The sequence below is a fragment of the Sander lucioperca genome, chromosome 7, assembly GCF_008315115.2.
Source record: "Sander lucioperca isolate FBNREF2018 chromosome 7, SLUC_FBN_1.2, whole genome shotgun sequence".
NCBI lineage: Eukaryota > Metazoa > Chordata > Actinopteri > Perciformes > Percidae > Sander > Sander lucioperca.
This window is the reverse complement of record NC_050179.1, coordinates 12,711,057-12,736,923: the sequence shown is the minus strand read 5'-3', so window position 1 is coordinate 12,736,923 and position 25,867 is coordinate 12,711,057. Positions and strand designations below refer to the sequence as shown.

Sequence of the window (25,867 nt, the reverse complement as noted above, 5' to 3'; positions counted from 1 at the left end):
AGAGCGCTCATATTACATCACACTTTAATTTTGACCAATAGAGACTGTAAACAAATACAGACATGCTAGCAGCTCTGTGAGGCTGAACTGAAATACAATGGTGCCTGAGCCAAATGCTGACGTCAGCATGCTAACATTACAATGACAATGCTAACATACTGATGTTAAGCAGGTATAATGTTTTCCATGTTCGCCATCTTAGTTATGCGTGTTAGCATGCTAACATATTCAAATGAATACAAAACAGAAAGTGCAGCTGAGGCTAATGGAAATGTCGGTGGCGCTATCGGAAAAGTCTAAGGATCCTAAAACCATTTTTTTATAGATTTTTTTAAATAATTTTTTGGGCTTTTTAATGGCCTTTAATTGACAGGATAGCTTGAAGACAGGAAAGGGGAGAGAGGGGGGGGACGACATTTAGCAAAGAGGCTAAGAAGCTAATCCAGGGTATCGTGAAGGTGTTTCTGTTCGGAGGTCTGCACCAGTGGTCTGCACACAGTCTTGTATCTTGCCCGGTCCAGCTTTGCCCACAACATCTCATTTTGACATCTTGTGTAATTTGGACTCTGATTTGGGCAACTTCAAGTTACGCCCCCTACTTCGAGTTACGCCCCCTTCAAGTGATACCCTTCTCTTGCACAGACCCTTCTCAATATGCTTGAAACTTGGAATTCATCATCAGATCTTTTAGTCAATTAAGGACATTGAAATGCACAACATAAAGTTATACTTAAATACATTTAGTGTAATTATATAAAAAAGCTCAGTCAGTCATCTGAATGACACATTGTGCTTTGACACCTGTAGGCACTGGAGGAGTGTGTCATGTCCATGCAGAAGGGCGAGATCACATTACTGCTGGCAGATTCACTGTATGCCTATGGACTTCTGGGAAGGTAAGGATTTTCCAGTTATTGTTGTTCAATGATAAACGATTGAATCAAGGAGCATGTTGAAGCAGAAACAAGACTTAGCCAGTTATAATCTTTTCTATCTAAGTAGGCCTCTTGTACTACTTGTTGCTGTGGGGGCAGCCTGGTTATCCAGGGGTAGCGGGGTTAATGAACCATAAACAGGAGCAGATGGCTTCCTCCTAACACCCTTCAGAGGCAGCCTATCAATGGTGTGCTTGTAACCTCACAACCTATGAGAGGACACCACTTATATTACGGCCAATGGCTCAGGTTTACGATCTTTACACCATTAGAGAGCCAGTATAAACGCAGAGGAGATTGTGTGTCGCTGACGAAAACCCATTGTTTATAGTTTAATGTTTACTTTAGATAACCTGAACACGTGAGAACAAGACATTAATGTACTACAGTGATTTGATGTGATAGTGTATACTAAACATATCAATGAAAATATTTGTCTTTTAAGGTGTGATTAGAGGAAAAACGTGAAAGCAATGTGTTTTGTTTGTTCTCTGGTTCATTATGTTGTAACAAATTACTTTCTGTAGTTCTCGCTGTTGTAAGGCTTTTTAAGCAGACAGTAATGTACTGTATATTAAGGTCTTTCATAAACAGCAAAATTGTGGCCATTAAAGCGATTATATCAACACTATGCCCATGGTAATGTAAGCCCACACCCATTAGAGTAAATTAAACATTATTAGATAGTTTTAACCTAGAGCTATGTGTGCTCTGTGAGTGGACAGCACAAAATGGTGTTAATATAAAAAGCCAGAAAAAAACTGAAATAAAGAATTTACTTGCATTTTGGATGACATGTACGGTGCAGTCATAACTAAACAACCATTCAGCTACGTGTAGGACATGCTCTACCATTACCAGAGTAGCTGTTCAGAGGAGTAATGCATAAAAACAAACATGCACCCAGAATTATCATGTGGCACTAAAAGCCTTAAAAAGGTGCAGGATACAGAACTAGATTCATAATTTGAATCTATTTTTACACGCTGAAAGTAAAACACAGTCCATCTAAACATTGTTGACAACATAATGTTCAAATGTGCTGAATGCTGTGTTGTGAAAGCATGTTGTTTTTTCTGTGCGTGTACTATACTGTTTCAGCCTCCTCTGTGTGCTGTTTGTGAGGTCCTGTTTGTATTATGGAGCTCTGTGAAGGGGGTGTGCGAGGTGAGAGCCAGGTGTCTCTGAGGTGTTGTCTAGTTTCTTGCCCTCTGTCGTGTGTGGAGAAGGAGGCAGAGAAAAAGAAGGAGGTTAGTTAATGATTGTTTTGATGCAGCTGATGGGGTTGTGTGCTGTGAAGTGAAATTTAGCTGTACTATAAGGTAGACAATCAGAGCTTCATGCCAGCTCTTTAAACATGATTCAGTTACTGAGGTTGCTGGTTGCTCTCAAGGTGCTTTTATCTAGTCACTGAAGTTAATTGCATTTGTTAGATTTGTCGTGACAAGTGGGGAAATCAAGAACATATGTTATAAAACAGCATGTAACAAACTGAACTCCAAGGTAAAAAAAAAAAAAAAAGGTCATCCAAACTTTTTGGGAAATACAATTGATATGTGATATCGGTCTCGCGATGTAACAAATTGCTTCACGGCACTGCACACATACGCCCATTCAGGAACCGGCTAACAAGGTAGCGATGGAGTTTTTCACACTATCGTCATGGCTGAGCCGGCTAAAAAGAAGCAGAAAGATAGGAAAGCATTGTCGGAGGAACAGAGAAAGAGGAAACGGCAGACTGACCGAGTGAGGAGTCAGACACAAGTAAACATAGGAGCTGCCAAATATTTATTACGAAGCTGTAGGGGGAGCTCTATAGAAAAAACCTGCGAGCAAAAAGACCGAAACTGCATAGCGCCTCTTTAATCTACTGCCAGCAACTAATTAACATGTTGTATCTTGTTGCCGGTTTACAATACGTTATGGGTCAGATTATTTCTAGGCTATAAGCAGTTGCCAGAGACACCAAGAGAGAGGAGACTCCATGTAAAACAGTGAATTGTAGTATTTACACTTACGTAAAATTTAGTACTGGCTGTAGCGTCATATGCCACACAGACATGAGAATCTTTTTATCTAACTCTTATAAAGAACGCAAATAAGCATTTTTCACAAAAAGTCTAACTTTTCCTTCAAGCAAGACACAGAGCTCCTACCCTATCATTCATGGCATGTTGCCCGACCTGCCTATTGAGGTCTATTACAAAAGTTAAAAAAACAAAAAAACAAACAAATAAGAATCAAAAGCAGCGACAGACATCATGTTTCAGAATACATTTGACAGCCACAGTGTGTCTGTGCTATAAAATGATAGAGAGACAATAAGGGGAAATCTCATTAGCCTTTTCTGTTTTCTGGCAGATGCACTGATTGAACTCTGTCAGTCTGTTGCAAACAGTGCTGCTAAGAGCATTTCACCGTTATTTATCAGAACAGTGTGCAAAGCTGGTCAGACAGTGTGATTCAGCACAGTACAGTGGAGTGGTCTGTAGCTCGATATGTGAGTGATGGGCTAGCTGCAGAGTCTGATGTGATCAGAGCCGCTACTCCTTAAAAAGGTGAATACGAGGATAATGAAATCCCCGGAAAAGTCTGGAGCATTTACTGATTGATTACAACAGACAAGCTGGTCGGGACTAGATCGACTGTAAGAAACACTGACGTGTTTCTGTGACATTAAAGCCTTTGAAAGTGGAGTTGTGATGAAAGACATCATGCTCGCCTTTTCGAGGAACTGCAGCATACGTCAAAGCTATTCCTCACTGAGACATACTACTTAGTCCAAGACACAGACTGCCTCCCCTCAGTCAGCAAGTCCTTATCAGAAAGAAGTGTAAGCTAACATCTGTTTATCTCTGGACAGGGCCAACTTTAACACTCATTAACCCCCCTGGGGGATTGCCTCATCAGCCCTCCCAAAGTCAACAACATTAATTGTCACTGGCAGCCGCTTTATTTTCTGAATAAAACTAAACTTGACAAACAAGAAACATAGTTAAATGAGCCCCATTGTAAATAGTACATGCATTTGTTTCTAGCCGTATTCGAAACACAACACATTTACAGACTTCTTCAGTGAACCATTAACTCCACTTCAACATACAACACTGAGGTAGTTTTCATTCGTACCAAGAGTAAGAGAGAAGACACACCAGCCCGAAAATCGGGCGTCGGACTGTCTGGCGAGGTCGGTGACTCGAGTCTGTTCTGTGTGTCCCGTGCCGTCGGCCGTCCGAGGAGCCATCGGCATTCATTTGGGCCGACCCAACATGTTCAGTCGGAGAAAGGGCAGTCGGGACTTGCCCGGAAATGGGGAGCGGATGAGCCGCTCAAAATCTGACGAAAATCTTTTAAACTGACCTTTGTCAATCTGAAATGAAGACAGATTCAGAAACTGCATGGCCTATTTCTCGCTTAAAATGTTTTCAGAAACATGTTTCGGTGAACTATTTTAGTACAATATGAGATTGTATTCTGAACAAGCCGCCATGACGGTCTGGCTGTGAATTTCCGGAGAAAAAAGAACCACGTGACGCGTTCGTCCAATCAGCTGCCGGTTTTCATTTTCTGGGAAATAATCAGACTGTTAATGGAAACAATACAGAGCAGCGCCGCCTGCTGCTATGGAGATGTATTACGTTTCGCGCACGCGCAGAGCGTACGCTCAAGTCAGCGTCGCCTCAGTGTGTTCTGAGGCATCTTTTGGACCTCGGGGACCCGACTAAACATGTTTATGACTAAACAGTACCGTAACGTTGCGGCTGTCAACAAACATTAACAGAAGCTTGTTGGTGTACCCTTACTCTTGGTACGAATGAAAACTACCTCAGTGGCACATGTTGAAGTGGAGTTAATTAGGCCACTGGGATGTGACATGGTTAAATGAATAATCCAAGTCCAGATGGACAATGTCAGCCCGTTAATCTTTCTACTGTTGCTTTAACGTGTCACCAGGGGTTTGTGTGATATCTATGATTAGTACTGAAGTTCAAGTTTATTTATATAGAGATTTATCAACAAAACAGCCTGTACAAAAGTACTTTATACACACAGAAGCACACATGTATCTTATACACTCGGGACACAAAGATAGTCATCAACAGCATTAAAACTTGTTTTTGGTTCATTTCTTTGGAAAGGAAAGCCAAGGCTACATTCAGCGTAAATCAGCCACAAATTACTTATTTGTAAATTGGTACAAACAAAGTGAAAAGGTAAAGCAGAGTAAAACAGAATCTGTCACCATTGTACACTAGGGTATACAAATATGTGAATCAGGCAAATTGCTTTACATTCTCCATTATGTGCCAAAAAGAAAAGACCCAACTTTTTAGACTTGCCTGTCAGATAATTGACATACGTTGTTTGTTTTGGCATTTTTGCCTTTATTTGATATTAGACAGTGAAAAGATAGACAGGAAACATGGGTAGACATACAACATGCGTTGCCCAGTTGAAATTGAACAGGGGACATTGCATTTATGGGAGATATGCGGCTTAACCATTTGGTTCAAACGATGCAGAACTTTAAACACAAGTATTTTGAATTTGATTCGATAATAAAAAAGTGCAAGGAGCTGAGGGTCAGATTAATATGATTTTTTTTACATTTGGACTGCTGTTGAGCAGCAGGATTATGCACTAAAACTGTATACAGGAAACACCTGTCCAGGATATGTAAAGAATATAAGTTTTGCAGTAGTTAGGCTTTGGTGATGTTAGTGCTTGAACAAATTAATTCCAGGTCAGATGTTCGAAGGAAGTGCCTCAATTTCGTTGTAATTCTATGTTGGAAAACACAATTTAACAGATGAATGTATTTATCTGACTGATTTAGAGCACACTGAAATATCACAGTATTGTAGCATGTAATCCAGGTCATCAGATACAACATCATTGTAAAAGTGATGTGCAAATATTCAGAAAAGTCAAAGAAAGTTGTCATTCAGACATCATCACACATGTTATCAGTGTGGTCAGCTCAGCTTAGTTGCTGGATTTTAGTGGGACATATATTGTCACCTGTGAATTAAGGAAAACTAATTTTATATAAAATGTTTTCCTTGTAGTAGCATTAACAGAAAGAACTGTATAGGACCCAGAATTGAACCTTGGTGTATCCCACATAATAACACAGATAATAAATGACTTTGTCAGCATCTGTGAACCAACAGTTTACGCGCAGATAGAGTGGACCACAACATGCAATAGTATAGTAGATAATCACATACTAAGCAAATACCCTTTAATGGAACAGTAGAGACACTGTGGAGACACACCATATGGCTATCATTGTCAGTGTCAGTTGTCAGTGTCTGAGGGGAGAAAAACAAACAAGTCCTACTGTGGGAGGAGAGAGATGAATCTCCCTCTCTTTGACCCCGGGCGAGGTGGGCCTGATGGCTGTTGGAGCCTTGATTACACCAGGCTTACTGGTCTGGCACTACAGTGGCAGGTTGGAACAAGTTAAGTGAGGCTTTAATTCATGGGAAAGTACTTTAACGCTTGGCTCGATGATTGATGGTTATTGCGTAATATTCATCATCTGTTCGTAGGCTGTGCAGTAATGGGATCTATTGTTTTTTTGTTTTGTCAGACTGCCAAGCTGTCATAGTGTAGCAAGTAAATTATGGACAGTGTCTGATGTTTAGAATGGTGTAGGTGTAAATACATCAAGGTGTGTGATGGGTTTTGTGATGTGTTTGAATGAAGACTACAGTCTCCTGTGACAGCACCCACCTGTCACTCAAAGCGGCACGCCCTTAAGTGAGTTATAAACCAACTCCCCCCGGAAACATGTTTATTTCATTTTTAAATTAATTACGTGCCCCTTTGCAACTCAGTAATAGGCTACAGTAGATACCTAATTTATTGATATGATATTTCAATATTGATCCAACTTACTGCAATTTGCTACGTTGACAAGTGGCTCATGCTAATGCTTGGTGACTAAACAGTACCGTAACGTTATGAGGTTATATCAATGTTCAGTACCCTCATAAAGGTTTTTTCAGTATGATTGTTTTGACCACGGTTAACAGCGCTGGGCTACTCCACCATTAAGTTCACCACATAACGTTAGCTATATAGATAGACTAATCTAATGCTAATTTAGCCAGCTGGCACTCAACGCTATGTCTGCATTGCTCCCCACCACTAAGAGACTTCAGTCGGGATGAGAGCAGAACACGTCTAGCTGGCGGATCCGATCTAGCATCTACTCCCACAATTAGCGCCCCTTTCTGCTGATTTTATCCAGTGGCCACTGGCGGTATTGCAACGATGCAGACCCAGAAAGGATTTTCCCCATAGGCCACCATTGTAAAAGAGATGTCTGTAAAACTGCTGCCAGGACACCTCCAACTGCAAACAAGATCGGTTATGACTCTTTCTATTCTGAATTTTGAATCCATGGACTTTTTTTTTTCTCAAGCCGAGAAAAGCGATTTTAAAAACCTGTGACGTCACCACAATGTAGCCAAGTGGGAACTCATGGCCAGTGGGTCAAACACTACTGCGCATATTCAGTGGACAAGAAAGTAAACCCGAAATAACTTTTTTTTGGCGGATGCGACACTGAGCAACTCTCATAGGAATAAACTGGGCTCCGCCATTAACGTTGCATCCAGGTCTACACATACATAAACATACATCCATGCTTTACATCCATTGTTTCGACTGAGATTTCCGAATGCGAATGAACGAACTCCATATGAGGCTCCTTTTTCAACTACGAGGTCAATATTGTTTTTCAATAATGACAAAACAAGAAATAATCCATGCATTTATATGGAAATAAGCTTTAGGAGCTTTCCATCTTATCTCCTCCCTGTTATGTTGCATTCGGAAATAAATTTTTTTTTTGACTGATAAAATGGCTGCGCCGGAAACAACAAGAGCTACGGTGAGTTGTTCAAAACCTTTCTTTGTAGTAAACTCTGGGTACACAAACAATGTTCTCAATGCTTTCGTTAAGGTGTAGAGCCCCTGGTGATACTTCGAGCAAAGTTTCATGTTGTGTCGAGCCTTCTTAGTGTTTTAAAAATAGCTATTTTGAGGCTAGCATAAAAGTGCCCCTAGCACTCCCATTCAAAAGGCCATTTGACCGAAAAACGAGAATACGGTAAATCTTAAAAGTGGCGCTTCCGTCCTAAATATGCTTTTAAACGAAAGTTTGACTCGGGTACATTCACAAAAAGACCCTAGGTTGCATTTTGGGAGAGAGTTACGCTTTAAGCCTGTTTTATGGTTCTGCGGAGGCTCCACGCAGAGCTTTCGCTGTAGCATACGTAAGTGGCCTGATGTTTATACTTGTGCGCTGGTGTGTGCGTTGAGCTGGCACGTGTGTGTGTGTGTGTGTGTGTGTGTGTGTGTGTGTGTGTGTGTGTGTGGGGAGTGGGTGATAGAGCGAGGGAGAAGTGAGAGAGTGACGGCAATTAGCTTTGGAGTCAGTACCGACTCTAGAGTCATAGTGAGAGAAACAAAGTGTCTCCCCTGTGCTTTCTGACCACGGTGGGAAATCTTTAGCAGGAAAAGTTAACCCTCTCCTTGATTTCATGTTGCTTATGGAGAAGGAGAACCAAGAAATGAGTCGGGGGAAATGCAACGCTACCCAGCCACGGCCGAGCGACGTGCGTCGCTGCGCCTTGTAGTAACATTTTTTGTGAGATGCACGTCAGGCTACGGCGTAGGGTCCGGCGTAGACGCAGAGGGGTCTGCGGGGGTACACCGTCGATTCGACGCAGAAGCATAAAACAGCCTTTACGTGATCGTGCACGTCCCCCCACCCCTTCCATGCAGTTGCTAGTAGCCAAGAAGAACACAGAGGATTAAAAAAAAACATGATGGACTCTTTAGAAGAGGTAATTATCTTCACTCGAGCTTCTGCGCGGGAAAGTCACCGGATGACACAATCTTCTGAACATAGCCATACTGAGAAATACAGAGAGAGTTTTGTGGAGCTGATAGTCTTAATTAGCTTTGTAGCAATTCATTTGGCAATGGCTTTAATGTAACGGCTTTTATTGATATCAAGAAGTGACACACTAAGGCTTTAACATGGGGGTCTATGGAAATTGACTCACTTTTGGAGCCAGGCTCAAGTGGTCATTCGAGGAACTGCAGTTTTTGGCACTTCCACATTGGCTTAATTTTTCAGCACTGGATGCATGCTTGTGCTAAACACAAAGTATGGCTGAGGCTGATGTGAATATCATTTGTTTTGCAGGTATGATGATCGTATACCCAAAGTTATTATGATTCATTTTGTGGGGGACATGTGTGAACCAAATGCCATGGCAATGTATCCAGTAGTCATAGATATAGATATTTTACTCAAAACCACAACTGTCAACCTCATTGTGGTGCTAGAGGAAAAGTCAGAGGATCACGAAAGCCAGTAGGATTCATCCTCTGGGAACCAGAATGTCTTCACAAATGTCAAAGGCACACTTCTCATATGGTTATTGAAATAAATTAGACTGGACCAAAGAGATGAACCGACTGACCGACAGAGCCATGCTGCTAGCATGGCTAAAAAACTCGATTGACATTTTGTTTCAAGAAGCAGACAAGGTAAAAAAAGAAAAAAAGTCAACAATTGTATAGGCTATTTAAAATCAGAATGCTGGCACACTAACTTGTTTTTTTATGTAACGATTATGTCAGACAGTGTTTTCATCCACTGAAATGTTGTCAGTTCAAAATTCTGTGGATCATGTCACAGTTAATTAGACCTGCGGAACATCCAGCCTTTATCAAAACTAACTGTTGAATAAAACATTTGATTAGAGTCGGTGTGTATGCGTTATGTTTGACACACAATATTAAATATTTATCAAGAACTAATAGGAAACATGCATTGACCAGTGAAACGTATTCTTGGTGTGCTCAAGGGGAATCTTTGTTGACACTTGAAGATGTGGCAAGCCTCTCCCTGTGGCCTCTGAGGCACGCCCATATCCAGAGGGGTTAGCTGAAAAAGGTTAACATTTCTCAGAGCAGAAAGGCATGTAGACTGAGAGATTCACACAGCAAAGTGGTGCAATGAGAAAGTGTCAAGCCAGAAATGTAATCAATGGAATCAAGTCTGATGATGAGTGAGGATGCTTGTAGGTGTAGCCGCCTTTGACAGATGTGAGAAATTATTTTTTTTTGACAGAAGGCTGAGTGTTAGGTCCATTTGTGATTAGTGTGAGTGTTCTTCCTCTTCTTACAAACCATTCTCTCTTCCTATCATCTAATGAAGCTAATGAACTGGCAGTTCTGCTTTTCATTACATGGAGCACTCGCCAGTAGACAGGTACAGTGACTCGCCCGCCACAGAGTTGTCTGTCACATTTATGCACACTCCTCCCCTGTCTCCAGATGCATGTTGTCCACACATAAAAATCTGTGAGGTGGCATTCCTCTCTGTACTGGAGGTACTGTGACTCACTCTGCCAAACCACCTGGGTCAAATGAATAATGTGACCTTTGAGAACTGTGGAAAACACAATGATGAACCTAAACCGGTCTTCTCCACATTGGTGCAAAATGACTATTTAGAGTAACTGACACCAGTGTGAAGAAGTTTCTTCAAGTTTTACTGTTTGTCATCAATTTAATTAAAAACACTATGTGTGTGTCCCCCAGGGGCAATTTGAAGTGATTCATATGACCAAGTAACAAGTTAGTTCAGACTAGTTTTGGGCTCTGTGTGTCTCTTTCCCGGCACAGACATAGCAGGCTGACAAGAAACCACACCCAGACCTCACGCTCCAGGAGCAGGCCAGCAAGCACCGACAGCTGTAGCACGCTCCAGATAAGATCAGGCTTAGCTCTCAATCTGCATGCACTCTCCTGTTTGCCACTGCCACCTTAGTTTGAAGCTTCATTGAAAGCTAAAAAGAAATCATATGAATTAAATCTGATTAGAATAGACACTTTTTTTTACCTGTGAAAACTAGATTGTGGATTGTTTTGGTGCCGCAGCAGTATTTTGCCCTCAGACCAGTGTTCGAACTGTGCATGTCCCTTATCTAATCTCCCTGGATGTTTACCTTTTCCCCCTACTGCTAGCAGGCATATCTCACTCATCAACACAGCCTCAGTTGTAATATCTACTTCTGCTTTCCGTGGTCAGGGGGTATTTAGCGGGATAGTAAATCTTCCCAACTGTAATGTTCTTTTATTGCATTTTTTTGAAGTTATCTTGCTAGAATCCATATCAGAAAGTTTGAGATATATACCTGCTGTCCTACTCTCACTTCTGATATGTAACTCTCAAAGGACTTGGTGTCCAAACATGCCGTTTGTACTGGAACACTGACAACACTGGCACATCACCTCTCGTCCACTGTGCCACCCGGTGCGCTTTGTTGTATAACCACGATGTTGCGACAGAGTCTGTTTTCTAAAGCGTGGCATGCAAAGAGGGATACACGTGAGATGGCACTTCAGCCCCACCAGCACAATACACACAGCCAGAGAGGGATGGGAGAGAGAGATTAGTGGCATGACAGGAAATAGATTGCTGCACAGAACTGGTTTTAAAAGTAGCCTAATGTGCTCTTGTAAGCAAGCCAGTATGCACTGTCCTGTGTTATATTAGCTGGTTGTGTCTGACTTGATATGTCTAAATTAAAATATAAAAGCGCTCCATGAAAATAAACATTTTGATTACTTGAAAACCTTCACTGTGTTAAGGGTCCGAAACCCCCTGATACCATTTTTGACAATCATAGTTCTCAGAGAATGTCTCCTACAGACTTTGGTGATCACATGAATTTTCCTCTAGCGCCACTATGAGGTTGACATTGTTGGCTTTTAGTTAAATGTCTAAACAAATTGCTGGATGGATTGCCCTAAAATTTGGTGTCCAACGTACTTTGATCTAGCGCCATCATCAGGTCTAATATTGTGGGTTATGGCCAAATACCTGCAGAACTAATGACCTTTCCATTGGCATCATCTGTACTTTGTGTTAAGTCCTAATTAGCAAATATTAGGATGCTAACACGTTAACTAAGATGGTGATCCTGGTAAACATTGTACCAGTTTAGCAACAGCATGTTAGCACTAGGGTCGGGCATCATTTTGATTTGAACAATTCTGATTCCAAATCTGATTCTTCCTTTCGATTCCGGTTCTTATCGATTCTCGATTCTGATTCTTTGAGGGGTGGAGTTGAAATGGGTCACATGCCTATTTTCACAAATAAGAGGAAAGTTTTATTTTGATTCAATTGTGGTTTGCAGTTTTACAGCTTTTTCAATGTAAAATAAAGCCCCACTAGAGCGCTGCTTACTGTGCTCCAAGGCTGCAACACAACAAGCGCCTGGTCGCTTCGGAAACCAAAACTTACGCATATTAAATTGGGAAGCGATGATCGTATTTGAAACCAAATCCTCTAAACGATTCCAATAAAGAAACGATTCTAATGGAATCGTAATTTTTTAAACGATTCCAAGTAGGAATCGGTTCTCGATGCCCAATCCTAGTTAGCACTGCGTTGTGATTGTGTCATGTCAGCATTCTGACTTTAGCATGTAGCCTAAAGTATTGTGTCTAAGTACAGCCGCTAGCATGTCTTTAGACGTTAGTCTTGTTTATTGTTTATAACAACTACTTTTATCACTTTTCATGTACAATGAGTGCAAAGATTCTCCAAAAGGGTGCCATTATGATAATTTGAGCAATTTTTGCGTCTCACCCCTCTCTACGATAACAGCAGCTATAAACTTTTGCCTACCACACATTGTACAAACTAGTTTGTTTCAAGCTTAGACCGGCCTTGGCTCTCCTGTATCATGTACCCATGGCTTTGTGATCATAGCTGCTTTCAATCTCCCTTGTCATTGCTCAAAAACAGAAGCTGTTTCTGGGATTCTTTGACTTCGAGGACCACCCAGTCCCACTCGTCATTTGTGGCTTTGAGAAGTCACTTCTTATTAAGATTTTACAATTTAAGATACACATTTCAAACTGTGAGCACAGACAGACTGTCTGGGGTAACTCATGAACCCACTTTATATATTTTGCTCATTTGTAATTGAAGCAGATGGGATAGTGGAGGGGCAAGACAGTGAGACAGCACACACACACACACACACACACACACACACACACACACACTCATAGAGTCTGTATCGACAGGCTAACATGCTAAATTTATCATGCAGTGTGGCAGAAGTAGCAACAACATTGTATCTAAGGAAATAAGCATATGTGTCTGTACAGCAGTGCAGTGCTGCTGCTGGGGAGGCATATGAGGTGGCGAGTGCTGCCCGCTGCGAGCCCGGAGGAAGGAGATTTGTAGCAGAGTGACAAGTGGCACTGGTGTGTGTGTGTGTGTGTGTGTATTATGGGATGAAGAGGTACTGTCAGTGTGGACGTGGATTGTGAGTCATCTCGTTGAGGCGTCAGTGCTCCGTCATCAGTCGTCTGCAGCAGTCTATCACACACATGCGCGCACACACAATAGACTTTTAAAATATTCCTTTCAAAGTTAATGACTGGCAGACTCCCACTGATGTCCTCACTGCAAAATCAAAATCAGATGTGCAGTGATTAAGCTGAAGGGATTAACTAGGTAGATCTCATTATAAATGAAACACTCTCAGTTGTTTGATAGCACTGATAGGATTAGTTGCACTGCGGTCATGTTTCATATTCCCATTCCAGATGGTGAAGGCAAATACAAGTGAGCTCATGTATAGCAAAACACTGCATTATCTGTGCAAGAAAACAAATAAGTTTGTCAATATAATAAGCCTGAAATTCCTTGTAAATGGGCTGCTTGTGTTTGCTTTCTAGGTTCTCTGTGATGGGAGTGACCTATGCCATTGCCACTGGCTCTGGTCAAGTAAAGTCAAGCCCTTCCTCCTAAGAAATGTGTCTCTTTGACATGATTGGTGCTTCAGGTCTCATAGCTCTGCACAGCCATTAGAGAGAGACTAAAGGATCGTGCTAATGGCCCCGCTACATTTGCTTTACTCAGCCAGCAGACGCCGGCTGCTTCTCTGTGACAACCAGATTAATAAGTGAGGAGTTCAGTGTGCTGCTATTGATTCACAGGCTGCACAAAGAGGTAGAGCCGGCTGCTGCTGAAAGGAAGCTGGATCTTTATTGGTTAGATAACAGACACACTCTCACTGAAGGAGTCATATTTCTTGTGGACAGCAATATGACAGGAGAGCGACAGTGAATGATAATGATGTTTTTATTTGATCTACACACACGCTGCACAACTTCAGAAAAGTCAGCATGTACACATAATGTATATGCTTCTAAATTACTCCTCAAATATGTCCAACATTAAAGACATGAAGGCCAGGTGTAACTGTACAGGTGCACATGCTGCTTTAAAGTTACGTCTTTATTAAATCATGAGTCAGTGAGCATGATAACTGCTGTCTGTTTGTTGTGCACTCAATTTGCAAAACAACATTCGAGACATGGTGACATTTTCTCGGTGGGAGTTATCTGGTTTCGGCACATGCATGTTTGACAGCTCGGACTTAGAAGGGAAATTAGTTTCTGATCAATATCTCTTTATGACATTTATTCCGCTACCTGAATGCCATACATAAAGCAATGAGCAGCTTGTAATCACAAACGTTAATGTTCACAACTCTGTAACCACAGAGGGGGGCAAACAGCAACCCTATTGTTGAATAATGATGAATGCCACACCCACATGGTATGCCCAAATCACACTTTTGTGAGAAGAAAAAAATCTTTGATCTGAGTGCAAATTAAATTGCGTGTCTAAACAGCAAGCAAAGAATATGTCCACTGAAGTAGGCACACATTTATCTGAAGTTTAACCGTAATGGAAGAGGAGGACTTTCATCTTTCAAAGAGCAGGATTTTTGGCTCCTCGCTCAGAATTTGTCATAACTTAGAAAGCTTTGAAGTTCACAAGTGAAATCCAAAACTGCCAGAGATTTGGTTTATATAATCAGTAGACATAACGTGTGTAAAGAAAGAACCGAGGTGTCACTGCCGTTAACTACAGCTTCACCTTTACCTCGCGGAGAATCCACTGAAACTAAACCCCACTCCCCGGGGCTGCATGAGAAATTGCCACTTGACCGCACCGTGCACACCTCAGAGATGTCTGCTTGTTGTTATTGATTGATTATGGACTTAGGGTCAATCCTGGGATAAGATATCTTCCACAGATAACAGCCAGGCTGATATTCTAGATAATGACCTCTGGTGATGTATTTCTGTGTAAGACAGATTGCTCTCATCCACTCTAATGCAGACAAAAAGCTTTAAAGTTGTTTTTTTTGGAAGAAATATTCATCTATTCATCTAGATGCTGCCACACATCAGAGCCCAAACCTGTGAGAGATTTCAGATCATTGCATAAGGTAGAATCGGTAACTTGTCCTGCTCACCTGTGAGCCAGAGTAAAGCTGTTATTCTGTTTAACAGCTTTGAACTTCCCTTATTCACTCACTCACTCACTCACTCACTCACTCACTCACTCACTCACTCACTCACTCACTCACTCACTCACCCCGCTTTTTGGTCTGAATGCCGGTTAATAGGACACTATGTATGCATGTATTATGTATGTACTATGTATGTCACACGTAAGCCATAACAACTTGATAAGTCTCTGGTATATCAGTTTGTGTACTTCTCTCGCATTGCTTACTGCACCATAGCATGTGGTTGTTAAAACGGAGTGATTAGTCAGTAGTGCACATGCTAACACAGTGTCAATTGTAAAGAGGTTTAATATATCAAGACAACTTTTAATGGTGGTTGTGCCTTCAACACATCAAGCCTGTTTTGATCAAATAATTTGTCTTTATCAAATCAAGTTAAGTCAAATTATTTACTTTTTGTGAGTTCCACCAATCATTGGGTAGTGTTAATACAGGAGAAATCAAAGAAAATGTAAGCAAATTAATTCACAAACCAACTTTTATTTGAAAAGATAATCTTGGCGTTAAACATACCCTTTGGTGCTTTTAACCACTAGTGATACACACTCTTGATAACGCTATTTCACTTAACAGTTAGGGGGCAGTAATGCGGCAAGAAACGTAGCAATGCAGCAGCAAACAGCGGGAAAGAAGAAGACTGCTACCTAGCACACATACCTGTAAACAATGTAGGTTTTAAAACAGTCTAGAAATCAGAGTTACTGTACCAATCTTTTATTGGAAAGGAAATGTACTCATCGATTTATTAGCCCGCAAGGATACACAATGTATTTTTATTAGAAACCGTGAATGTAAACATAACTGTTTGAATGTACCTTTAATGATGTTTTTACATTTTTTGTGTACGCACACCTTCATGTTTCAAGGGGTCCGATTACACCCTTCCTACTGCAGATAACTGCTGTACTTTTCCTACTTAAAGCTGGTTAAGTCGTGTAACCAGAGTCTCTCTGAAATGGCCCGGCTGCTGCACATCCCTGCTAATAAACAGCTACCTGCAGGTAGTCCAGGGCTGAGATTGGATTCATTTTAACAGGCTAAGGAAATCTGCTGGAGATTATATGGGGACTTTTGAGGAGCTCAGCAGCCAGGATGTAGGCAGTAGCTGCCCTTGATCCCTGGGAGCACAGTTTCATTGGCTCATTGCTGGAGGAGGAAATAAAAACAAAAAGGAGAGGAAAGCACATGCAGAGGCAGCAGCTGAAAGGCCTTACAGTGTTAGTTTCTAGATCTCCAGCTGTACTAACAGGCTGTTTTGCTGCAAATTAACTAGAATGGCAGCAAGTGAGGAAAAACAGCTATGAGATCTCACCAATGCCAGGATTAAAGCTAAGCTCCTTTGCATGAGTGTATTGGTGCTGTGTGTCCATCCAAGAGTCAAAGCAGACAACACTAAACGTCAGCAGCAGACCTGTTTTTTTTTTTCAGCCGTAAAAAATAAACAACCTCATAAATCCTCTTGGATTTAGTATTATCATACAAGCTGCACACCACATTTATCACAGTATATTAGTGCACTCTGAGGTTGTAGCCATGGAAACCAGTTTGAGGTACATCGCTGGCCTTTCCATCATTTCAAACGGAGAGCATGACGTCAAATTGACCACTGTTTTCCCTCTGTGGGAGTTTTTCCTTTCATTTAAAGCGGCAAGGGGCATGCTTGACAGATAACAGGGTGAGTCAGCGGCACTATCATACACCTTAATGAGGAAGTTTGCTAAGCCACAACACATGTATCAAATTCATCTAGAATGAGTGCATATCTTCCCATGACACAGGAGGGAAAAGTCCTTATCACCTCAGTCATACGGACAGAAGAAGAGTGGAAACATTTCTCTTTTAATGGGATCTGTTTAGAGTCACAATACGAGAAATTCAGCCACGTCACACAATAAAAACACTGCTGGTTGAGAAGCAGTGAGTGTCCTTATAAATGTAGATTAGACGTGTGTAGTTTGTTATTGAAAGTTGTGGTTGAAGGTTACAGGGAAATTTATAAGAAGACACCTCTTTTTGTACAGATTAAAGTGTAAGTAGTAAGTGTTAATAAGCAAGCTTTAGAGGTGCTGGTTGCTGCTGGTGGCAGAATTTTTTTCAACCTTTGGACAGTCAGGCTACGGTAACTGTTTCCAGTCTTTATGCTAAGCTAAGAGAACCACTTCCTGGCTGTAGCCTCATATTTAACAGACAATTCTAACACATTCTTGTATTTTAATTAGGGATGTCCAGATCCGATCACGTGATCGGAAATCAGGCCTGATCACGTGGTTTCAGACTCGAAATTCGGAACTCGGAATCGGACGTTACCTCCCGATCAGGACTCGGATATATATGTATATATATTCTCATTATTTTTTAACACATCTATAGTTATGCGGTGGCACAGAGTTAGACCCTTTTGACTCCACACAGAAACAGCAACGCGTGCGGCATGACATCACTTTGTTGCAGAGACGCTATTGGTTAAATGCCGGCATAGTAGAACACGGAAGCAGCTTGAAGCGGAAAGCGCGAGTATGTCTGCGGTCTGGAGGGATTATAAAGTTGATGACAACAACATTGCCATAGCAAACTGTGAGATATGTAACAGAAGTGCTCTGTTTGTTAACAGAGTTGTTGAATGTTAAAATAAGGTGAATTAAATAAAAAATAAGGAACATCCTGGATCTGTTTTTTCGCTCTTCTTTATTCTTTTTTTATATATTATAGAAGGATCGGGACTCGGTATCGGTAGATACTCAAAATCAGATGACTCGGACTCGGACTCGAGGGTAAAAAAACCTGATCGGGACATCCCTAATTTTAATTCCAAATCATTTGCGTCAAGGTCTATAACAACTAGTTTTGATACTTGCTTAAATATTTATCATTTCTATCTAGACACTTATGTATGTTGTTAGCCATGGTTTTCTTGGTGGCCTGCAGTAAACATTACCATTTCTGTCTCTCAGTGCTGTCTGAGCTGCTGCTAGGGCTGAACGATTAATTGCATTTTCGATAATATCGCGATATGTTAAAACGCGATTTCCTAATCGCAAAGGCTGCGATTTGGTCACATGACTCACGAGAGCAATCAGTCTGCACTCCGTAGAGAAAGCATCAACTAGCATGCTAACGCTACACTGTACCTTGAGCTGATTTCTGTCATTCAAACAACTCTGAGTTGTAGTTTAAAACTTTTACAGCCATTTTAATAAAATTAAGGGTTTTATTCGGGCTTGAGTCTATACATGCAGTTAATGGCACAGGCACACAGAACTCAAGGCTCGGTTGGCAACGATTAGCTCTGATTAGCGGTTAGCTCCGGTCAGCGGTTAGCTCCGTTATAAAGATATGAGTGGAGGAGCTGCCACTGAGAGGGGTAACAACCAGACTGATAAATGACGTTCGGGGAGCTTTCACAGCAGCGTGGCCGCGGTGTTTCAACGGTTTTATTAGTACAGTTAATCCCACGGCAAGAACACCAGCAACTAGCTAACGTAACAATAGCCTCTCTGAACAAGTGCACTCGGCAGCACGTAACTTCACGAGGGGGAGGGGCTGGAGGCAGCTCCTCTCTGTGCACTGTAAAAAATTACACTGGTGTGTGTGTGTGTGTGTGTGTATAGATATATACTATATTTTTACTTATTTAACTGTCTAGTGTGTAATTGTGTGTTCATACTATACATTATTATATTATTCTTTGTTGAATAATACAGAAGACAAAGAGCTTAAAAAAATAATCGAATATCGAATCGTAATCGCAATATTTGGGAAAAAAAATCGCAATTAGATTATTTTCAAAAATCGTTCAGCCCTAGCTGCTGCCTCAGCAAATGTCTCATATCTTTAAGTCAGCCCTGATCTCTTCCCCCCTCAGGCTCTGTCCTCCTGCTGAAGGCTCTGAGCCTAAAACAACCTCTCTCTGTCTCTTCTCACTGACCTTTTCTCTGGTTTAGGTCAGGAGGTAGCTATTTATTTCTCTGCAAGATGGTTTGAAACTGAGGAAAGGAAAACCCAGTGTGTTTTATTTTCAATTAAACCTACAACAACAGCTCTCAACATACTGTACCACTGTGATATACATAACATTTAAAAAAGTGTACCTACGTCTCATTAGAAAGTGGTGAAGCTTTAACAGGAAACTGAGTCTGGTATATTGGTATTTTCAAGCTCACAGAGGAAGGTGAATACAATATTTCAAACCTTTGTTTTTTTTATTAAAAATATATGAAAACAAATACCAACGTACCATCAATAAATTAATGTCTGTCAAGATCATGTTTGTGTGTGTCTTTAGGAGCAGGCAGGAAGGCCGGCTCTGCAGCCCGGTGTTAGGACAGGGACCTGGGCTAAAGTTGCAGGTTCAGGTTTCGCTGGTATCTTGCGGAGGGATCTCAACCCGCTGACCAGCCACTGCTTCCTGTTTGCACTAATAAGGCCCTGGGGGCTCATTGGCTGAGCTCAGCGCAGCAGCACACTGGTGTGGTGCTAATCACCAGTGACCCACATGACACCGTAATACTTATAGATCTGTCAGCGCACTGCATTCTCAGATTACACTCGACAGCTCGCCAGTCATGCCCATTTTGTTTAATGCTCATGATGGACGCTCAGCTCTCCCCCTTACTCAATGTGTTCTGTATCCTTTTGTGTTTTTGTGCTTGTTCCGTAGCTGCTGAGCTTAATGACATAATGCTGCAAAGGTCACCTGTTGAATCCTGCATGTGAAGAGTTGCTTTTTGGCAGGCAGTAAGCAGGCAGTGTGTGGGACTTGTGTTTCCTTTGTAGGATAACACATCATTTGGGATTCATGACGTTTTGATGTGGCACATTTAGTTTGCAGCTGCGCCTGCATCGATTAATAACAAATGAGTCATCACTTCTCATCTAATGTGTCCTGACCTATGTGAGTCATGAGCAGCAAAGTGGGTGGGTTACCTCTGTATAAATAAAAATCAATATCTAATGATGATAATGACTAAGGGGGTTTGATGCTGAGTAATTTACAAACCTAACGCTGTCATAATTTCAGGAAAGGAAATACTAGAGAGCCAGGTTTCTCATTCCACTTCATCTGCTCTGATAAAGAGCACAAGCTCAGTATAAACTTGTTTTCAAAGCACAGACTCTTAGCGTGCATTATTCAGTAATTTGAAAACAAAAGTGGCTTCAGAGGTGAATTGACAAAAGTCCTTTTAATCTGAAGCCAGGCACTAGCAGTAGGCAGGACGCTGTGTGTGTGTTATTGTTATACTCCCCACACCGTTACATAATATTCAGCCTTCAGAATATTATGCAACATTTGCAGATAGGAGTAGAGAAAAGTATGCAAGGACAACAACTAGCTACAGTATGTCCATGACAGACTGTGCAGTGGATAATTTGGTGATAGTGTCACATTCTTGGTACGCCATCAAAACGCATAACATTAGCAAGGAAGAAGGATCCATCTCTAATAGTCAGATGTACAGTACGAGGCCCGTTTTAGAAAGATTAACATTACCTGGTGCAACCCAAGCCACGTGCTGTACGTTCTTCATAAATGAATCAACTGTCCACTTCCTTGCTGCCCTTGAACGCCTGTTACACAACTCGTTTCTGATACTCCGTAAACATGCAGTGGTATGCAAAAACAAGTAGGCAGGACTAAACACTGGCACCAAATATAGTTCAGACCCGTCTTCTAAAAAAAACTGCATCTTTAGCTTAGCTTGGTTTTTATTTTGCACAATTTAAAATGAAAACTAAAGCACATCATTTACAGTTAAGGGAGAGGCATTAAAACCCAGTGGGCTTATTTGAAGCCTCCACCTAAATAATGTTAACATTTCACAATATTATAAAGAACACAAGATTAACATACAGAAAATATGACTAAATAATAGTGATGAAAAAGTAATGATAACAAAATATATGACAATATCAAAAATATAAACAGAAAATTAAATAAAAACAGAAAACATCTACCTTTCCACGGCCCTAAACCATAACGTCTCTGAACGCTACTTCTTCCAGTGCCCAGGGTTCCGGCTCAGGTTTCGGAGGCCTCGGCTCAGCTGCTGATTTCACACTCCTGTGACAGTGAACCAGGTCTCCAGAGAGGAGAGGTGAAAGGGTAATCTGATCCCACCTGCTGAAACAGCCTCCCAGTAACTGGGGATACAACTAATTCTGTTAGACAGACTGAAATTGCCTCATGGACACAACAAGTTTGAATAACTCATGACCTGACACAACTCCCAGTACTATCACTTTGCAGCAAACAGTCACAGGGGAGGGTCTGCGGGAAGCTGAACCTAATTGTGTTGAACTTATGTTGAGTTCATTAAACTGACAGGATCCTCTTTAAAGTTTAATTATTTTGCTTTTTTGTATTAGGATTGTTAGAGTTACAGTAAAATAACTAGTAACTAGTCACTCATGTTTGTATGTTTAAACATGAAGCATGCAGTAGTGCTGTAATTTCTTTGTTACAATCAATAATGTAAGCCATTTCAATGCACAAAAAATGTACTCAAGCTTTTTGCATTCTCAAACCATTGCATTCATTCCCTCTCTCTCTCACACACACACACACACACACACACACACACACGCGCACACGCACGCACACACACACACACACACACACACACACACACACACACACACGCACACACACACACACACACACACACACCCACCTTTGGAACCAGAGCCTCCACAGAGTAACTGATAATGGACCATTGTGTGCCATGTGGTCACATGAGCCAGATGATTGAAAACCAAATTAACTTTCCTTCTGAGTGACTCTTGAGTAAACTGAAGCTGCCGGCGGCTCACAGGTTCATACCAGTTTCAAATTCTTGTCCGCTTTAAATGAGTCGGAGTCACTCAGACGTCTTTTTAAAAGGTGTTGATTTTAAGGTGTGTGAGCTGTTGGATACAGTGAAATTATTGATACAGAAAGCATCTGAAAAAACACACATATATCATCAAAAACGATGTATCTTCAATTTCAGTTCCAGTTTGCATGTGTTTGTCAAAATTCTTTAGAAACACTCGGGAAGAGGGCGGGCCACAAAACTGAGTCATCACTTCAAGGAATTTCTCCTCTAGGCTTTCTTAGTTTTGATAACACCACAGCGATGCATTGGGCACCATAAAACACTGTACTGTGTTTTGAACACGACCATCAAATTGCATGCACGAGTTACAAAGCTTTGAGTTTGTTGTGCAGGGTGTTGACCGGCTTGTTGCTGCTTTTCTTGAAGCTGGCATTGTAAAAACAGATTGATTTCCGGATTGATTTAAATAATCTTTTAAGAGATGAGTGTGTGGCTCTTTTACTCTACTCCCTGTGATGAAATTGATCATCTCTTTGTTTTTGTCTTTGTGCAGAGAGCCTGATATTCCACCCTGGGCTCCTTTACTCTACCAGCTCCAGCTGCTGGACATCAGAAAGAAACCGGACCCGTTAACTCTGCCCATCGCAGACCGCATCCGCATTGGCAACCAGAAACGAGAGCGAGGAAACTTTCATTTCCAGAGGGAGGAATACAGCATGGCTGCCAGAGCCTATTGTATGGCTCTGGATGTGCTAACCACACACAGCCTAGGTAGTAACCCAGCATCAAAACCTGAATTTATTCATAGAAAATATTTCCATGATGTTGCAGTACCAGAAATGTGTTGTAGTAGTTGATGTGAGCATTATCTTCACAGAAAAAAAGTGAAAATGGAAATAGAAAACATAAAAATGAACACACACACACACACACACACACACACACACACACGCATTAGAAACATAAAACACAGCATCTGATCGAGACCTTAAACACAACATTTCCACGTCAGTCTCAGCCCACCATGACATAACAGTTTAAAGCTCTCCTCCAGTCTGCCATCACACTAATCACGCTATCACCATGCAGAGCCACATCTATCTGAGCCGAGTCCCACGATACATGTTTTTGCTTAATTCTTTTGCATAATCAAAGCTTATCAACTTTCATATTATTTCCACCTCCTTAATCACTCTAATCATTGATGAGGCAGGGTGGGCCAGAGAGGAAAATGTGACTGAACAATGAAGAGAAAAAACATGGACTGCTTCATAATGCATCAATGATGGAGGACCAGTGAGTGAACTCACTGTGGCACTGAAGAGAGAAGTTTATCAGGACATTGAGTTCATGTAATTAGTGGATTAGAAGATGACCAGAAAATAAATATTAATAACGATGCATAGACGCCAACATCTGAACTCTTTTTGGGGTCATTTTGGGCCCATCAGACTTATACAAATACATTCATGACACAGGGAGATTATAAAGCACTCTAATTGATTAACCAGTAATCATGTGCAACTAAACATGCACACACATAAACATTAGACATGATCACACTCAATCTTTGGCAGCTTTTTATCAAGAATTTTACAGGTAATTGTCTTAATGGAAGTAAATACATCAATGTGAGTAGGGATTAAGTTTAAAAGCATTAATAATCCCATTTGATTTTTCTTACCAAATCTTTAGGGGATTACCAAAAAAAGGAAAGAAAGAAAATAGTAAAGAGATTTTAACTTATAATTTTTACCTAACTCTGCAGTCCCCCTCAGCTCAATTTAGCTTTTTAAGCTGTTGTTTTGTATTTCTGGCCCGCAAAATTGTTGGTTTTGTTCACTCACCGCTCTCATCAACCACATGACAGCTGTTTCCAGCTAAACAAAACTCAGTACACTACCTGCTCAGCACTGCACAGCAGACAGACACATTTAGCAACTAGCTGAAACAGCAAAAAACAGAGCTACAAGGAGAGAATTTTGAAGTTGAATTCATCAGGTGGACAAAAAACACGACTCCAAATTAATGATAATGATGCTATGTATGATAGGCAATAGGCAATTAGCTAACAAAATCGCCTTATCAACTGAAAAGGTGATCATGTATTGGTGTTGTTGCCTCTAAGTGACCAAATCATCAGTTTATGCTGTGTTAAATAATCCAACTTTAAATTTGAGATTTAAAGTGTAATAAAAAAGACCTGCATCCACACAGATGTGGTCCCAGAGCTGCTGACATGTATCACCCATCATACTTAGGGCCAAGGATAAAAAATCCTTTGCACTAACAAGTGCTCATTACTCGGGTCACTACTGTATTCAGCTGGACACGTTTGGGTCTAATGATCAAACCATGCAGTTGTTACAGCAGGGACAGTGATATAATATCCAGCTGAATAAAAACACAGAACATGAACTATCCTTATAATGACACCCGATGGGAGTTTCTCTTTGAAAGTCCAAATATTTTCTATATTCTGCAAGATTTTAGAATAAGTCCTCTCCAAGAACTAATCTCTGTGTTTTGTGTCACTAATAAAGAGACTCGCATGAAATGTCCACAGCAGAGCAGAAGTCAGAGGTTGTGTGTGTCTGTCTCTGTACAGATGGTGGCGATGGCGGCATGAAGACGGAGCTGGAGGAGGTGCGAGACTACCGGGTGAAGTGTTTGAACAACCTGGCCACCGCTCAGCTCAAACTGGAGCAGTACTGCGAGGCACTGCACACCAGCCGCGACGTTCTGACCCTCGAGCCAAACAATGTCAAGTCTCTTTACCGGGCGGGAAAGGTGGGGCCCCATCCTGTCGTGTTATTACTGACAGAAAACATGTCTGCATCTCATTAACAATCCATAGATTAGTATTATTGTTCCTGAAAGGAAGAAAATGGGATTAGATTTAATTATTTTAGAGAAAGAAATAGCTGCAGCATTATTTCTCTCTTTTCTCTGCCAGCATTGCTCACACTGTATGGTTCTATCTTCTCTTTCAGCTCCAGTCAGACATGGGTGAGTACAAAGAGGCGATGGAGATGCTAAAAAGAGCCTTGAAACTGGAGCCGGCCACCAAGGTGAGAATACGTGGGTGAGCTGGTCCATCCACCTCATCACCTTTCTTTCAAATCTGCCAGTGAATTCCATCCATCGCTCTCTCTCACACACACACACACTCACACACACACACACACACACACACACACACACACACACACACACACACACACACAGGAAAGGGGATTCTGAAATTAGGCCGCCATTATTATTACAGCCACCGAAACCACCATCAGTCGATACAAATAAATGGTGGCCGATGAAATTTGTGCTTTTATTCCTAAATAAATGATCAAATATGTTGTAGTAAAAGGTTAAAAATAAATTCCATAGTTCTAATTTCAATGCTAAAGAAACACTGTCAAGTCTGGACTTTTATTTAACAATGAATAATTGTGTGGTTGTTTACGTGACACATTCCTCATGCAACTAATCTATAATAAATCTAATGGTAATGGTCTGATGGTAATGTCATTAGTTTTACAGGTTTCTGGTCATAAACGTAAGCATTGGACTACTTGAAAATGAAATTTTGATCTTGTGATGGCACTGGAAGAAAAGTTAAAGAATCACCAAATGTATTACAGTTCATCCTGAGGAGGACATGAACATATGTACCAAATTC

At 41.1% G+C, this 25,867-nt stretch overlaps 1 protein-coding gene across 1 annotated transcript in view; it reads left to right on the top strand.

Annotated features, from left to right (window-relative positions):
• The window catches only part of fkbp16 (FKBP prolyl isomerase 16), a 29,360-nt gene that overhangs the window by 1,602 nt on the left and 1,891 nt on the right, over positions 1–25,867 (top strand). The window contains exons 3-6 of the mRNA XM_031282554.2: positions 808–896; positions 22,745–22,962; positions 24,800–24,981; positions 25,185–25,262. Of these exons, the coding sequence (XP_031138414.1) occupies positions 808–896; positions 22,745–22,962; positions 24,800–24,981; positions 25,185–25,262 (567 nt within the window). The remainder of the gene's footprint in view (positions 1–807; positions 897–22,744; positions 22,963–24,799; positions 24,982–25,184; positions 25,263–25,867) is intronic.